At 43.6% G+C, this 17168-nt stretch overlaps 3 protein-coding genes across 3 annotated transcripts in view; all 3 read left to right on the plus strand.

The window, feature by feature from the left end:
* The window catches only part of PCDHGA12 (protocadherin gamma subfamily A, 12), a 46163-nt gene extending 36984 nt beyond the window's left edge, over window positions 1-9179 (plus strand). Inside the window, exons 3-4 of the mRNA XM_011939692.1 lie at window positions 7971-7979; window positions 9171-9179. Of these exons, the coding sequence (XP_011795082.1) occupies window positions 7971-7979; window positions 9171-9179 (18 nt within the window). The remainder of the gene's footprint in view (window positions 1-7970; window positions 7980-9170) is intronic.
* Window positions 1-17168, plus strand: part of LOC105510150 (protocadherin gamma-A6-like) — a 161373-nt gene that overhangs the window by 108891 nt on the left and 35314 nt on the right.
* On the plus strand, window positions 12401-15236 carry PCDHGC3 (protocadherin gamma subfamily C, 3). The gene has a single exon (XM_011939691.1). It carries the CDS (start codon window positions 12565-12567, stop codon window positions 15097-15099), a length of 2535 nt encoding a protein of 844 aa, XP_011795081.1. The 5' UTR covers window positions 12401-12564; the 3' UTR covers window positions 15100-15236.

Consider the following 17168-nt stretch of genomic DNA (forward strand, 5'->3'; position numbering starts at 1 on the left):
CCTCATGATCCGCCCGCCTCAGCCTCCCAAAGTGCTGGGATTACAGGCGTGAGCCACTGCGTCCGGCCTGCTTCTCTTCTCTTATGGATTAGAATCCTGCACTGTCTTTTGGGCCAATGTCTAAAAGCTTTTATCAAACATTTTGATCCACTTCCTAGTTGTTATAGTGATGTATCTGGTTTCACATGGTTGAAAGGAAAAGTTTTCACTTTGCTTTTTTGTACTAATAATATATCCTGGAAATCATTCTATATAAATGTATAGAAATCTTCATTTTTAAAATAGTTTCCTAAAACTCCATTGTAAAAACTGGGTGTGGTGGCTCATCCTGTAATCCCAGCACTTTGGGATGCCGAGGCGGGTGGATCACCTGAGGTCCGGAGTTCAAGGTCAGCCTGGCCAACACGGTGAAACCCCGTCTCTACTAAAAATACAAAAATTAGCTGGGCATGGTGGTGGGTGCCTGTAGTCCCAGCTACTTGGGAGGCTGAGGCAGGAGAATCGCTTGATTCCAGGAGATGGAGACTGCAGTGAGTGGAGATCGCACCACTTCTCTGCAGCCTGAGCGACAGAGCGAGACTCCGTTTAAAAAAAAAAAAAGCAAAAAAAAAAAACTCCATTTTAGGTGTACATATCATAATCTGTTCAACCCATCTATGACTTGTCATTTAGGTAGTTTCCAATATTTTTGCAATTATAAAAAATGCTAATGAAGAACCTGAGATATATATACATATTTTTGTTGTTGTTGTTGTTATTTTTGAGGTGTGTATGCATAACAAATTCCTAGTAGTGTGATTGCTGGATCATAGGGTAAAGGCATATGTAGTTTTGTTAAATATAACTATTCCCCATCTTGCATTCCTACAAATAGATGAAAATGTCCATTGTCCCATAGTCTCCTTTGCAGAGTATATTGTCAAGATTTTTAATTGTTGCCAACCTGATGGGTAAAGAGATATCTCCAAATAATTTTAATTAAAATTTCTCTCATTATGAATGAGGTTAAATAGTTTTTCATATGTTTAAAGGCCAGTTTATATCTTTTGGTTATTTGGAGATCGGAATCTTGCTCTGTTGCTCAGGCCAAATTGCAGTGATGCAGTCATAGCTCACTGTAGCCTTGCACTCCTGGGCTCAAGCAATCCTCCTACCTAAGCCTCACAAGTAGCTAGGGCTACAGATGGATGCCACCATGTCCAGCTAGTTTTTTTATTTTTATTTTTTGTAGAGATGTGGAGTCTCACTGTGTTGCCCAGGCTAGTCTTGAACTACTGGCTTCAAGTGATCCTCCCACTTTAGCCTTCCAAAAGTGCTAAGATTACAGCCATGAACCACCACAAATGACCCTATTTTTTTTTTTTTTTGAATTGTCTGTTAATGTCTTACTTTCATTTTTCTAGTAGGTTTTTTTTTTTTTTTCAAGTGTTTTAGCCTAAATTTGTAAAAAGTTTAGGGGATATACGAAGGGACTCTAAATGCTTATGAAGAAATTGAATTAAAAGATAAAAATAAAAATATAAGCTTTATTTTTCAACATGAGCCCCATCAAGTTCAAGACACTTCTGTAAGCAATGATACTAGCCATTTAGTTCATCCCTAAAGAAGTGAGAGTCCTGGGAATTTAACCATGTCGATGCAGTCTTTTTTATATTGGTTACTGAAGAAAAAATGGGTGCCCTTTAGAGTTGTAAGATTAGGAAACAAAAACAAGTCAGAAGAAACCAAATCAGCACTGAAAGGTGGGCGCTTTATAATTACCCATGAAAACCCTCACCAAATTGCCCTTACTTGATGAGAGGAATGAGCAGGAGCATTGTCGTGGTCAAGAAGGATTCTGGGGAAGTTTTCTGAGGCATTTTTTCTACTAAAGCTTTGGTAACTTTCTCAAAACACTCTCATACTAAGCAGATCTTATCACTCTTTGGCCCTCCAGGAAGTCAACAAGCAAAATGCCTTGAACATCCCAAAAAAGCCATTGCCATGATATTTGCTCTTGACCAGTCTGTTTTTGCATTGACTAGACCACTTCCACCTCTTGTGCTTTGTCTTCAGGATCACACTGGTAAAGCCGTGTTTCATCTCCTATTACAGTGGGTTTTTTTGTTTTTGTTTTTTGTTTTTTTGTTTGTTTGTTTGAAGAAACCCTTCAGGATCTTTATCACATTTGCTTAAAATTTCAACTGAGGCCGGGCGCGGTGGCTCACGCCTGTAATCCCAGCACTTTGGGAGGCTGAGGCGGGCGAATCACGAGGTCAGGTCAGGAGATCCAGACCATCCTGGCTAACACGGTGAAAACCTGTCTCTACCAAAACTACAAAAAATTAGCCGAGAGTGGTGGCAGGCGCCTGTAGTCCCAGCTACTCGGAAGGCTGAGGCAGGGGAATGGTATGAACCCGGGAGTTGGAGCTTGCAGTGAGCCGAGATCACGCCACTGCGCTACAGCCTGGGCAACGAAGCGGGACTCCATCTAAAAAAAAAAAAAAAAAAAAAAACTCAAGTGAAAGTTCTGGTCTTACTGCAGCTGATCTATTTTATTTTTATTTTTTTTTAGACACAGCCTTGCTCTGTTACCCAGGCTGGAGTGCAGTGGCACCATGGTGGCTCACTGCAGCCTTGGCCCCGTGGGCTCAAGCAATCCTCCTACCTCAGGCTACCAAGTAGCCGGAACTACAGGCACATGCTGCCATGCTTGGCTAATTTTCTTGTCCCTAATCTAGATGTAATGGTTTTGGCACCCATCTAATGGAAAGTTTGCTCAACTTTAATTTTTCAGTCAGAATTGTGTAAGCTGAACCGAGACGTCTATGGTGTTGGCTATTGTTTCTGCTGTTAATTGTAGGTCTTCTTTAATTAGAGCACAGATAAGATCATTTTTTTCCTCCCAAATTGATGTAGATGGTCTTTTGCTGTGGGCTTCATCTTCAACATTGTCTCATCCCTTCTTAAAACAAGTAAGCTACTTGTAAACTGCCGATTTCTTTGGAGCATTGTCTCCATAAACTTTTCACAAAACATCAATGATTTCATCATTCTTCCACTCAAGCTTCATCATAAATTTGATGTCTGTTCTTGTTTCCATTTTAGCAGAATTCATGTTACTCTGATAGAGGCTCTTTTCAAACTGCTATCTTACTATTCTTAGTGCCTCAAACTAGATCCTATTCAGACATGTTATAACATGTTAGTATGGGTTTATTTTGGTGCTAGACATATTTTGCAATCCACGCATTTTTTTCATAATACGCATTTTCCATGAAGTTTTTGAAAACTCCTTGTATTAGGGATATTAGTCCTTTGTCCAATGAATAGACTGCAAATATTTTCTTACAGCTTGTCATTTACCTTTTGGCATTTTTTTGCAATGCAATTTTTTCCCTTTGTTTTTGTTTTTTGTGTAATGAAATGAATCAATGTTTTCTTTTTTCTTTTTTTCTTTTTTTTTTAGACCAACTCTCAGTCTGTCACCCAGGCTGGAGTACAGTGTTGCAATCTTGGATCACTGCAATCTCTGTCTCCTAGGTTCAAGTGATTCTCATCTCTCAGTCTCCCAATTAACTGGGATTACAGGCACATGCCACCATGCCCGGCTAATTTTTGTATTTTTATTAGAGACGGAGTTTCACCATTTTGGCCAGGCTGGTCTCAAACTCCTGACTTCAAGTGATCCACCCACCTCGGCCTCCCAAAGTGCTGGGATTACAGACGTGAGCCACTGCGCCCGGCCAAATCAGTGTTTTCTTATATTGCATTTAGGTGTTAAGTCATAGTTAGAAAGCCTTTCCCCCCACCTAGGTTATAGAAATATTTGTTACTTTTTTCTTCCAGTGCTAGTACTTGTATGGTTTTTGGTTTCCACATTTAGATCCCTGATCTAATTGGAGTTTACTCTTGTGTGTGCTGAGATATGGATCTGATTGTATCTTTTTTCCCAAATGGCTATCCAGTTGTCCCAATGCCATTTATTAAACACTTCATCTTTGTCCCAGTGATTTGAAACAGCATCTTTATCATGTACTACATTTCTATAGTGGCAGAAGATTTTAAATTTTTTTAGACAGGGTCTGGCTCTGTTGCCCAGGCTGGAGTGTAGTGGCACAATCTCAGCTTGCTGCAACCTCCACCTCACAAGCTCAAGTGCCCCCACCTCATCCCCTCAAGTTGCTGGGACTACAGGCACATGCCACCACACCAGGCTGATTTTTATATTTTTTGTAGAATGAGATTTCACCAGGTTGCCCAGGCTGGTCTCAAACTCCTGAGCTCAAGCAATTCACCCATGACAGCCTCCCAAAATGCTAGGATTACAAGCATGAGCCACCACACCCAGCTGCCAGAAAATTTTAATGATCAGAAAGCCACAATTCTTTCTTCCTCTCTTATATGTTGAAGTAACTTACTTCATTTAGAAAACTAGGCTCGGCACGGTGGCTCACACCTGTAATCCCAGCACGTTGGGAGGTTGAGGCGGGCAGATCACCTGAGGTTAGGAGTTTGAGACCAGCCTGGCCAACATGGTGAAACCCTGTCTCTGCTAAAAATAGAAAAATTTGCCGGGCATGGTGGTGAGTACCTGTAATCCCAGCTACTTGGGAGGCTAAGGCAGGAGAATCGCTTGAACCTGGGAGGCAGAGGTTGTAGTGAGCCGAGACCACGCCATTGCACCCCAGCCTGGGCAACAGGAGCAAAACTCCATCTCAAAAAAAAAAAAAACAAGAAAAAGAAAAAAGAAATAACTCAGCCATACAAGGTTACACATTGGTGAGAACTAATAAGTTAGATAGCAACTTATTATTGCTTGAGCTCAGGAGTTTGAGACCAGCCTGTAATAGCAAAATGTGGGTGCAAAATTGAAACAAATTATTTCTTAGGAGAATGTAGGTCTCATGGAAGATTTTCATGTGGACAAATTTAGTAAATTTTTTGCAGGTAGTTTCCTGACATATTTAACATTTGTAATATAGTAAATGATAAGAAGGTACTAATATGATCCAAACTAGAAGAGAATAGCACTAAAGTGGGAGATGGGGTAAACCTGTGTTTTTTTTACTTTAGGCTTTTGACTAACAAATCAGTGTTTGACTAACAAAACAATCCAAAATTATTGTTTTTGCTGGGTGCAGTGGGTCACTCCTGTAATCCCAGCACTTTGGGAGGCCAAGGTGGGAGGATTGCTTGAACGTAGGAGTTTGAGACCATTCTAGGCAACAAAGCAAGAACCTGTCTCTACAAACATTTAAAAATTAGCCAGAAATGGTGGCACATGCCTGTAGTCCCAGCTACTCGGGAGGCTGAGGCAGGAGGATTGCTTGAGCCTTTTGAAGTTGAGGCTTCAGTGAGCCATGATCACCCCTCTGCACTCTAGCCTGGGCAACAGAGCAAGACCCCATCTCAAAAAATAAAACAAAATAGACTGGGCACGATGGGTCACTCCTGTAATGCCAGCACTTTGGGAGGCCAAGGGGGGTATATCATGAGGTAAAGAGATCAAGACCATCCTGACCAACATGGTGAAACCCCGCCCATCTCTACTAAAAATACAAAACTTAGCTGGGCGTGGTGGCGCACGCCTGTAGTCTCAGCTACTCGGGAAGCTGAGGCAGGAGAATCGCTTGAACCTGGGAGGTGGAGGTTGCAGTGAGCCAAGATTGTGCCACTGCACTCCAGCCTGGTGACAGACAGAGACTCTGCCTCTAAATAAATAAATAAATAAAACAAAATAAGTAAAATAGAATAAATGTTTGTAGTCCCAAAACATTTTGATGGCATAATTTCTTCTTGTTCTAACAAAACTACATATGCATTTGTCCTATGACCTAGCAATCACACTATTAGGAATTTATCATAAATACGCACCTCAAAAATTACAAAAATACATATATACCAGGTTATTTATTACAGCATTATTTTTAATTGCAAAAACATTGTAGATAGAATGGAGGTCATATAAAACTTATTCTTAAGATTCAGACCAGGTGCAGTGGCTCACGCCTGTAATCCCAGCACTTTGGGAGGCTGAGGCAGGCAGATCACCTGAGGCCAGGAGTTTGAGACCAGCCTGGTCAGCATGGTGAAACCCTGTCTCTACCAAAAATACAAAAATTAGCTGGGCATGGTGGCACGCCTGTAATCCCAGCTACTCGGGATGCTGAGGCACGAGAACTGCTTGAACCCCGGAGGCAGAGACTGTAGTGATCCGAGATCATGCTACTACATTCCAGTCTGGGCAACAGAGCAAGATTTCATCTTAAAAAAAAAAAAAAAAAAAAAAAGGATTCACAGATCATCTTATCAAATCAAAGTATGCAAAATATTCAGGTAAACTTCAGATAAATATGAAGGCTAAACTATTCAGCTTCTTCACCAAATCCTTGAATGTCCCACCTGTCTAAATTGAGATACATGTTTGTTTGATTTATTGGTTAACTGTTTGTATTCCATTTTTCCTCAAATGATCCCATAATTTGACCTTAGGAAGCTGTTCAAATAGACACATTAGGTAGAATGGAAAGACTACTCGATGGTATTTAGGATTTTAAGAGGATTTTATGTATTTTTCCTTGTGTGCAGTAATTTAATAGCATCTTGAATAGGATTTTATGATATTACTCACCCTCTGGGAATAATATTAGGTAATTAGACAGTTAGCTAATATTAAAATATATATTAGGTAATATTTATTGAGAGTTTCCTTTGTGTCAAGCAGGGTCAGCTTCATGGGCAGGCAACCTGTGCAGGGATACAGGGCTTCATGCTTAGATGGGCTCCCTTGCTTTGAAGGCCCCTACCCTTTGGTTAGGGCTCTGCTGTTATCATCTTGAAATTCTTAATAATTTTTATTTTATTTTTTGAGTCAGGGTCTTGCTCTGTCACTCAGGCTGGAGTGTAGTGGACTCACTACAACCTTGAACTCCTGGGCTCAAACAATCCTCCCACTTCAGCCTTCTGAGTAGTTAGGACGACAAACACATGCCACTGTGCTCAAATAAGTTTTTTAGAGATGAGGCTGTCCCTATGTTGCTCAGGCTGGTTTCAAATTCCTGGCCTCAAGTGATCCTCCCACCTTAGCCTTCCAAAATGCTGGGACTACAGACATGAGCCACTGTGCCTGGTCAATCATTTTTAACAGCAAGCCCAAGCCCCCTGTTTTGTTTTGTTTTGTTTTTTGTTTTGTTTTGTTTTGTGATGGAGTCTCCCTCTGTTGTCCAGGCTAGAGTGCAGTGGTATGATCTTGCCTCACTGCAACCTCTGCCTCTTGGATTCAAGTGATTCTCCTGGCTCAGCCTCCCTAGTAGCTGGGATTATAGGCACCTGCCACCACACCTGGCAAATTTTTTGTATTTTTAGTAGAGATGGAGTTTCACTATGTTGGCAAGGCTGCTCTCAAACTCCTGACCTCAAGTGATCCACCCATTTCAGCCTCTGAAAGTGCTGGGATTACAGGTGTGACCCACCGCGCCCGGCCTCCGAGCCCCCTATTTTTATTTTGCACTGACCCTACAAGTTATGTAGCTAGGCCTAGTTATGTTTTTAGCAAGGAAGGTATATAATCTTGTGTACATTTTTGAAAGATTACTCAGGTCTCTGCATGTGAAGTGGAATTTAGGGAATGCAAAAGAGGGAGTAAAAATAACAGCAAGGAAGCTATGATAGCATTTAAGGTTGCTTTGACTCAGGGCTCGCAGCAGATAGGATACGTAATTGATAGTTTCAAAATATATTTTGGGAGTAGTAAGCATTGGTATGGATTAGTAATATACTGGATGTGGGGATGCAGAAAAACATATTAAAAATTACTTCTGAAATTCTGGCTGGAATAGAAGTGCCACTTACCAGGTGAGGAAGGTTGGAGACATAATGTATTTGAGGGTGTGGTCAAAAGCTGAGTTTGACATTATGCTACATTGTATAAAAGACATATAAAAGACTACCTATTTTATAATTCCTTTTTTTTTTTTTTTGAGACAGAGTCTTGCTCTGTTGCCCGGGCTGGAGTACAGTGGCTGGATCTCAGCTCACTGCAAGCTCCACCTCCCAGGTTTATGCCATTCTCCTGCCTCAGCCTCCCGAGTAGCTGGGACTACAGGCACCCACCACCTCGCCCGGCTAGTTTTTTTGTATTTTTTTAGTAGAGACGGGGTTTCACCGTGTTAGCCAGGATGGTCTCCATCTCCTTGACCTTGTGATCCGCCCGTCTCGGCCTCCCAAAGTGCTGGGATTAGAGACTTGAGCCACCGCGCCCGGCCATAATTCCTTTTTAATAAAATATCTGGAAAAGGCAAAACTGTGGTTGCCTGAGGCTGAAGCTAGGAAGATTGACTACCAACATGCATGAGGGAAATTTTGGGGGTGATGAGAGTATTCTAAAACTGGATTGTGGGGTTGGTTGCATTACTATATAAATTTATTTAAAATCCCTGCATTTTATAGGGGTACTATGTATGTAGAAAGCTGTGAAAAGATTTTAAAAATGATTGACATGTCTGTGGTTATATCAGTGAGTACTATTATTATTCCCATTTTATAGATAAAGAAAATAAAAGAGAAGTTAAACATAAAAGTTTCATGGTTACATAGCTACTAGGTTCTATGTATTGGAACCTAGTTCCAATACAATTCCAGTACTGGAATTTGAATCTTTTTGACACTAAGACCTTACTCTCAATCATATAATACATCCACTTCCTATTTTAAAGCTATATTATAGCCGGGTGGTGACTCACGCCTGTAATCCCAGCACTTTGGAAGGCCAAGGCAGGCAGATCACGAGATTGGGAGATTGAGACCATCCTGCCTAATATGGTGAAACCCCGTCTCTACTAAAAATACAAAAAATTAGCCAGGCATGGTGGCACGCACCTGTATCCCAGTTACTAGGGAGGCTGAGGCAGGAGAACTGCTTGAACCCAGGAGGCGGAGCTTGCAGTGAAAAGAGATCATGCCAATGCACTCCAGCCTGGGTGACAAAGCAAGACACCATCTCAAAAAACTATATATATACACATATATATATATATATAATGAATGCTGCATCTCATTGGTCAGAAGCTCTCTTGAAATTATAAAACAGAGAAGAAAAAAGATAAAGACTGGGAAATTGTGTTGAATCAGTATATAAATCCTGTATACTAGTCCTTCCATTTCCCCTAGAAATAAGTGATACGGGCCAGGCACTGTGACTCACACCTGTAATCCCAGCACTTTGGGAGGCAGAGGCTGGCGGATCACCTGACTTTGGGAGTTTGAGATCAGCCTGACCACCATGGAGAAACCCCATCTCTACTAAAAATACAAAATTAGCTGGGTGTGGTGGTGCATGCCTGTATTCCCAGCTACTCGGGAGGCTGAGGCAGGAAAATTGCTTGAACCTGAGAGGTGGAGGTTGCGGTGAGCCAAGATTAAGCCATTGCACTCCAGCCTGGGCAACAAGAGCAAAATGAAAGAGAGAGAGAGAGAGAGAGAGGGAAGGAGGGAGGGAGGGAGGAAAAGAAGGAAAAGAAGGAGAAGGAAAGGAAGGAAACAACCAGTTACAGCATCTTTGTTTATTATCCACTGTGAGTTGTATTATCACACCTTACTTGGCTCTTTGGCAAACTATATTATATCTTCAGATCATTAGGGCTAGGAAATAGTCTCATTAGGTCCACTGGTAACTTGAAGGAGTAAATGTATCTTCCAAAAAATGCTTACTTCCGGGGAGATTGGATCCACACAAATGAATACATATATAGTCCTTAGTGTATGCTATGATTATTGTACTATGCCAGTAGCATAAAGATTCCTATATTAATAAGCATTAAGTGCCTGCTGTGCTAGACAGTGAGGATACAAGTGGCCACCAAAATAGCATGGTCCCTGCCCTCCTGGAGCTTCTTTTTTTCTTTTTCAGTGGGAGAAGCAGACATTTTGCTTAAGCAAAAATAATTATAAAATTTAAAGTTGTGCCAAGTTCAATGGAAAAAAATATAAGGTATTCTGAGAGAGCATAACAAAGGATCCTGGTTTTAACTGGGGCCTAATGGAAGACCTCTATTAGGAAATAACATTTAAACTAAGACCGGAAAGATTTGTAGAAATTAGCAAAGCAAAGGGAGGGAGGAGAAAGCAGCTTTCCTGGCAAAGGAACAACTTGTGTGAGGGCCCTGAGACAGGGAAGGGCTGGGGATCTGACCACCCTCAAAGTGGTGCAATGGAGTATAGTTAGAGAGGGAGAAGACATGAAAACTTGAATACTGGACTTGGTATTTTAATTCAAGAGCAGTATGATGCTACTGAGGAGCAGCTGGAGAATTGTGTGATCCAATTAAAATTTTAGGAAGATCAACCTCGCTATTGTGGAGAATGGATATACAAGGGTTCTGTTGGTTCATGAAGAGGTCTTAAGAAAACTATGAGCTGGGTGCAGTAGCTCAGGCCTGTAGTCCCAGCTACTCGGAAGTCTGAGGAGGGAGGATCCCTTGAGCCCAAGGAGTTGGAGGTTACAGTGAGCTATGATTATTCCACTGTACTCCAGCCCGGATGACAGAGTGAGATCCTGCCTCAGAAACAAAAACCAAAAAACAAACAACAACAACAACAAAAGTCTCAGAAAACTACAGGCCTTATTATCAAGAAAATGACAAGCCTTATTACTGAGAAAATGACTTACATTTTTAAAAGCTGATTTTCAAAAACCAGATTGTGAATTAAGTGATGCTGAACAGCAGAAGAAAAGATTGATAAACCAGTGTATCTCTGAATAACCCACTAGATCAGTGCTTGTCAAACTTTAACGGGTTTTCAAATCACCCTGATGTTTTGTTAAAATGTAAATCCTGTCTCAGTAGGTTTGGAGGAGGGCATTTCTGCATTTCTGACAAGCTCCCTGGTGATGCCTAGACCATTGATCCTCAGGAGTAGCAAGTGACTGGGCTATACTCTATATTCTAAATTCTAAATGTATTCTATCTTCTAATGCCTATCAGCCCTCTTGCTTGTCTGGCTAATTATCAAACTTGAGCATTTAAAACTGTGGGTTTTCAGAGATGAATTGAAGTGTTAAAGGCATGGAAATATAGGTCACATATGGCTTTTCATCTCTTCAGGAAATATCCTATATATCCCTACTTATTTTCTACCTACCTAACCTATGTGCCTACCCCTTCACCTATGTTCAAGGTTCTGTTATACTTCAAAAGGACTCTATGCAATCAAAGTGATGCCTAAGAAATAGTATGAGGCTCTAACACTTTACATCTAATGGTGTGGTTTGCATCATTTATTGAGGCTTACTCTGTGCCAGGCACTTTACCTGCCTTCTTCATTTAATAGGAGAGGACCAGGAATGCTTAGGGGTTTGTTTCTTGTTCAAGGATATACATCGCAACTCTGATATCACAGTGGACTCTTTTATTCACTATTATAATCATTATCATTTTGTTTGGTGACTACAATTCTAAATGCAGAAAACTGAAGCCTCTTTATTCTGTGACTAAAGGCTTTGTATTTTCTAAAGATTTGTGGAGCTTTGCTGCCATTATTTCAATAATTTTATAAAGATCCTAGGTGGTAAATAGGCCTGGCTTTTTTTCTTTTTAAAATCTTCTCCGTCTTCTTCTTCGTTAGCAGTGCAACTTCTTGTGGCATATGTGGCATAAGTGCAAGATCTTGGGAAAAGGATTGATCAAGTAAAGGGAAACTATAGAGAGAGTGTGCTCAACAATTGAGATCATGCTCCTTGTGAAAGATGGGGTAGGGAAATTTCTTATTGCTCCCTGGTTCTTAAGAAATGAGAGCTAACAATGACATCCAGTTTTAATAGAAATGAAATCTCAATTGTACTTTTAAATTTTATAAGCCAGAGTTAAACCAATAGATAGTAACTCCTGCTAATTTGATAGTAGCTCCAGATAGTGAGGAAGTGACAGGGAATGCTAATTTCATTTGGTAAGAGATAAAACTGAAATTATTAATGTCTTCACGGAAATGCTAAATGCCTCCTTACAAGTAGGGTCCGGCTAATTGTCTGTCTTCCAACAAACCAGATTTGTTGGTGTATTTCCTGACAACGTTGTGTAGTTTTCGGTTTGGTTCAATCCCCTTTCTTGTGATCAAAGAAAGTGATTCAAGTGTTTAATGGGTCTTGATTTGGATTGGAGACTTGCAGAACGGTTAGCCTCACCGCCCCAAGGCTGGCTTTCCTTAAGGTAGGTTTCCTATGCACCAATACTGGCAAGGCGCTTCGACTGGAAACTCTGGAAGGAAGCCAAAGGAAAGTGAAGTTCCTGGCGCTAGCGCGTGTGCTGCTCAGAGAGCCCGGCGCTAGCTCATTCTTCGTGCAGTTATTGGCTGGGACTCTGTGTGCCGCTGTCGGCCAATGAAGACGCTGGAGATTGGGCCCCGGCCCGTCCCCTTTCTGCGCCCCGGGATGAGGCAGAGACTGAACAGCCGGCGAGCAAATCAACGGCATCCAGAAAGCCATGTCGGACTCGGCGCCCAGCGCCCAAGCGCTAACCCGCTGAAAGTTTCTCAACGAAATCTCAGGGACGATCTGGACCCCGCTGAGAGGAACTGCTTTTGAGTGAGATGGTCCCAGAGGCCTGGAGGAGCGGACTGGTAAGCACCGGGAGGGTAGTGGGAGTTTTGCTTCTGCTTGGTGCCTTGAACAAGGCTTCCACGGTCATTCACTATGAGATCCTGGAGGAAAGAGAGAAGGGTTTCGCTGTGGGCAACGTGGTCGCGAACCTTGGTTTGGATCTCGGTAGCCTGTCAGCCCGCCGGCTCCGGGTGGTGTCTGGAGCTAGCCGAAGATTCTTTGAGGTGAACCGGGAGACCGGAGAGATGTTTGTGAACGACCGTCTGGATCGAGAGGAGCTGTGTGGGACACTGCCGTCTTGTACTGTAACTCTGGAGTTGGTAGTGGAGAACCCGCTGGAACTGTTCAGCGTGGAAGTGGTGATCCAGGACATCAACGACAACAATCCTGCTTTCCCTACCCAGGAAATGAAATTGGAGATTAGCGAGGCCGTGGCTCCGGGGACGCGCTTTCCGCTTGAGAGCGCGCACGATCCCGATGTGGGAAGCAACTCTTTACAAACCTATGAGCTGAGTCGAAACGAATACTTTGCGCTTCGCGTGCAGACTCGGGAGGACAGCACCAAGTACGCGGAGCTGGTGCTGGAGCGCGCCCTGGACCGAGAACGCGAGCCTAATCTCCAGTTAGTGCTGACGGCGTTGGACGGAGGGACCCCAGCTCTCTCTGCCAGCCTGCCTATTCACATCACGGTGCTGGACGCGAATGACAATGCGCCTGTCTTCAACCAGTCCTTGTACCGGGCGCGCGTCCTGGAGGATGCACCCTCCGGGACGCGCGTGGTACAAGTCCTTGCAACTGATCTGGATGAAGGCCCCAACGGTGAAATTATTTACTCCTTCGGCAGCCACAACCGCGCCGGCGTGCGCGAACTATTCGCCTTAGACCTTGTAACCGGGATGCTGACAATCAAGGGTCTACTGGACTTCGAGGACACCAAACTCCATGAGATTTACATCCAGGCCAAAGACAAGGGCGCCAATCCCGAAGGAGCACATTGCAAAGTGTTGGTGGAGGTTGTGGATGTGAATGACAATGCCCCGGAGATCACAGTCACCTCCGTATACAGCCCAGTACCCGAGGATGCCCCTCTGGGGACTGTCATCGCTTTGCTCAGTGTAACTGACCTGGATGCTGGCGAGAACGGGCTGGTGACCTGCGAAGTTCCACCGGGTCTCCCTTTCAGCCTGACTTCTTCCCTCAAGAATTACTTCACTTTGAAAACCAGTGCAGACCTGGATCGGGAGACTGTGCCAGAATACAACCTCAGCATCACCGCCCGAGATGCGGGAACCCCTTCCCTCTCAGCCCTTAAAATAGTGCGTGTTCAAGTGTCCGACATCAATGACAACCCTCCACAATCTTCTCAATCTTCCTACGACGTTTACATTGAAGAAAACAACCTCCCCGGGGTTCCGATACTAAACCTAAGTGTCTGGGACCCCGACGCCCCGCAGAATGCTCGGCTTTCTTTCTTTCTCTTGGAGCAAGGAGCTGAAACCGGACTAGTGGGTCGCTATTTCACAATAAATCGTGACAATGGCATAGTGTCATCCTTAGTGCCCCTAGACTATGAGGATCGGCGGGAATTTCAATTAACAGCTCATATCAGCGATGGGGGCACCCCGGTCCTGGCCACCAACATCAGCGTGAACATATTTGTCACTGATCGCAATGACAATGCCCCCCAGGTCCTGTATCCTCGGCCGGGTGGGAGCTCGGTGGAGATGCTGCCTCGAGGTACCTCAGCAGGCCACCTAGTGTCACGGGTGGTAGGCTGGGACGCGGATGCAGGACACAATGCCTGGCTCTCCTACAGTCTCTTGGGAGCCCCTAACCAGAGCCTTTTTGCCATAGGGCTCCACACTGGTCAAATCAGTACTGCCCGTCCAGTCCAGGACACAGATTCACCCAGGCAGACTCTCACGGTCTTGATCAAAGACAACGGGGAGCCTTCGCTCTCCACCACTGCTACCCTCACTGTGTCAGTAACCGAGGACTCTCCTGAAGCCCGAGCCGAGTTCCCCTCTGGCTCTGCCCCCCGGGAGCAGAACAAAAATCTCACCTTTTATCTACTTCTTTCTCTAATCCTGGTTTCTGTGGGGTTTGTGGTCACAGTGTTCGGAGTAATAATATTCAAAGTTTACAAGTGGAAGCAGTCTAGAGACCTATACCGAGCCCCAGTGAGCTCACTGTACCGAACACCAGGGCCCTCCTTGCACGCGGACGCCGTGCGGGGAGGCCTGATGTCGCCGCACCTTTACCATCAGGTGTATCTCACCACGGACTCCCGCCGCAGCGACCCGCTGCTGAAGAAACCTGGTGCAGCCAGCCCACTGGCCAGCCGCCAGAACACGCTGCGGAGCTGCGATCCGGTGTTCTATAGGCAGGTGTTGGGTGCAGAGAGCGCCCCTCCCGGACAGGTAAGGTTTAGCAAGTCATGCTTGACCCTGTTAGTGCTTTTTGATTCCTACATCGTATTGAGGAAGGAATGGAGCTGTTTTTTAGTGATGAAGATGTTTTCCTGATGATGCATTCACACTTTCACCTGGCCCTTCCTAGATCAAAGTTAGTGCCTTTGTGAAATGGTGGCCTGCCAGAGTGTGGTTTGTGGTCCCATTTCAGGGGGAAGATACTTGACTCATCTATGGACCCAATTCACATCCTCAGCACTCATTTGCTATCACAACTAACCAATCTTGCTAAGGGATGGTTAAGCCAAAAAACAAGATCTCAGCGATCAGAGTTTAGCTTGGTATCATTTACATTAGGAATAAGCTGCTGGATACCTCCAACCAGAGGCAGCTTCTAGGAATACAAAAACTACCTCATTCCTCCACCTTTCAAGTGATTGTGACATTTGTATTAAAACTAGCTTTTTGAGAATTTTCCTTTGTTTACACAAAGGATCGTGTACCTCATTCTCAGATAATTTTTTATGAATGAAATGAAATTCCAGGCATCCTTTAAATTTTATTTCAAGCACTCTACTGGAAATGATGTGCACCCTACTTACAAAATATTTTTACCTTGTAACAGTAATGCATGTTTGCTATAAAATTCGGAAAATGCAGAAAAGTATTTTAAAAATTAAAACTACAGGCAGGGAGCGATGGCTCAAGCCTGTAATCCCAGCACTTTGGGAGGCCGAGACGGGCAGATCACGAGGTCAGGAGATTGAGACCATCCTGGCTAACACGGTGAAACTCCGTCTCTACTAAAAAATACAAAAAAACTAGCCGGGCGAGGTGGCGGGCGCCTGTAGTCCCAGCTACTCGGGAGGCTGAGACAGGAGAATGGCATAAACCCGGGAGGCGGAGCTTGCAGTGAGCTGAGATCCGGCCACTGCACTCCAGCCTGGGTGACAGAGCGAGACTCCGTCTCAAAAAAAAATTAAAACTACAATCTCCAAACCCAAAGATACCCACTTTTAATTATAAAAGTAATAATTTATTTCAAAAATAAATCTAGACAACCCAAGAAAACATAAAGTAGCCAGACTCAGTGATGTGCACCTGTAGTTCTTGCTACTCAGTGTCTGAGAGGGGAGGAATGCTTGAGCCCAGGAGTTCTGGGCTGTGGTACACTATGCTGATCAATTGATCAATACACTGTCTGCACTAAGTTCAGCATGAATACAGTGACCTTGTGGGAAGGCAGGACCATCAGGTTGCCTAAGGAGGGGTGAACTGGCCCAGGTTGGAAATGCAGGTCAAAACTGCTGTGCTATCCAGTAGTGGGATGACATCTGTGAATAGTCACTGCACTCCAGCCTAGGCAATATAGGGAAACCCTGTCTCTTTAACAACAACAACAACAACAACAACAATAAAAATCCCAGAAACTATAAAACGAGAGTCCTTTTGGTGCCTCCAGTGTTAGTCCCTGTCCTTGCAGCCTTATTTTTTTTAAGTATATGCACAATGTGAAAGGTAGATAAATTCATATCCTTAGAAAGGTAAAGCATTCATTAATTCAGGGTGGTATGCAAGGATACTATCCAAGGCATGGGTATCCATGCAAGGTGACTGCAAGGCCTTTGCCCTGGAGAGAACGCTATACATACTCGCAACTGTAGGAGAACCACTGTTATTTTGTTACTCAGTGCATCATTGCTATCAACTCTTGGATTTGGCAGTTAGACAAATGAGGTTCTACCACTTACCAACTATGAGTCTGTGGCCAAGTTACTCAATCTCCTTTCTAAGCCTCTTCATCATATGCAAAAGGGAATAATAAGTGTTTTATAAGATTCATGCATGATATAATGTATGTAAAGTGTTTAGCACAGTGCCTGGCATATCATAACTGTTAAAAAATTATTAGCCAGCTCCTAGCATTTTGGGAGGCTGAGGCGGGAGGGTTGCTTGAGGCCAGCAGTTCAAGACCAGCCTGAGCAACATAGTGAGATCCTGTCTCTACAAAAAAAAAAAAAAATTGTTTTCATTAGCTGGGCATGTTGTCATGCACCTTTGGTACCAGCTACTTGGGAGGCTTAAGTGGGAGAATTGCTTGAGCCTGGGAGATTGAAGCTACAGTTAGCTGTGATTGCACCACTACACTTCAACCATGGCAACAGAGTGAGACCCTGTCTCAA

This window comes from Colobus angolensis, unplaced genomic scaffold, assembly GCF_000951035.1.
Source record: "Colobus angolensis palliatus isolate OR3802 unplaced genomic scaffold, Cang.pa_1.0 Scaffold183, whole genome shotgun sequence".
NCBI classification, from domain to species: Eukaryota; Metazoa; Chordata; class Mammalia; order Primates; family Cercopithecidae; genus Colobus; species Colobus angolensis.

What these genes read in the sequence shown, in the direction of transcription:
- PCDHGC3 (XM_011939691.1), top strand. Translation starts at nt 12,565, where the DNA reads ATGGTCCCAGAGGCCTGGAGGAGCGGACTGGTAAGCACCGGGAGGGTA.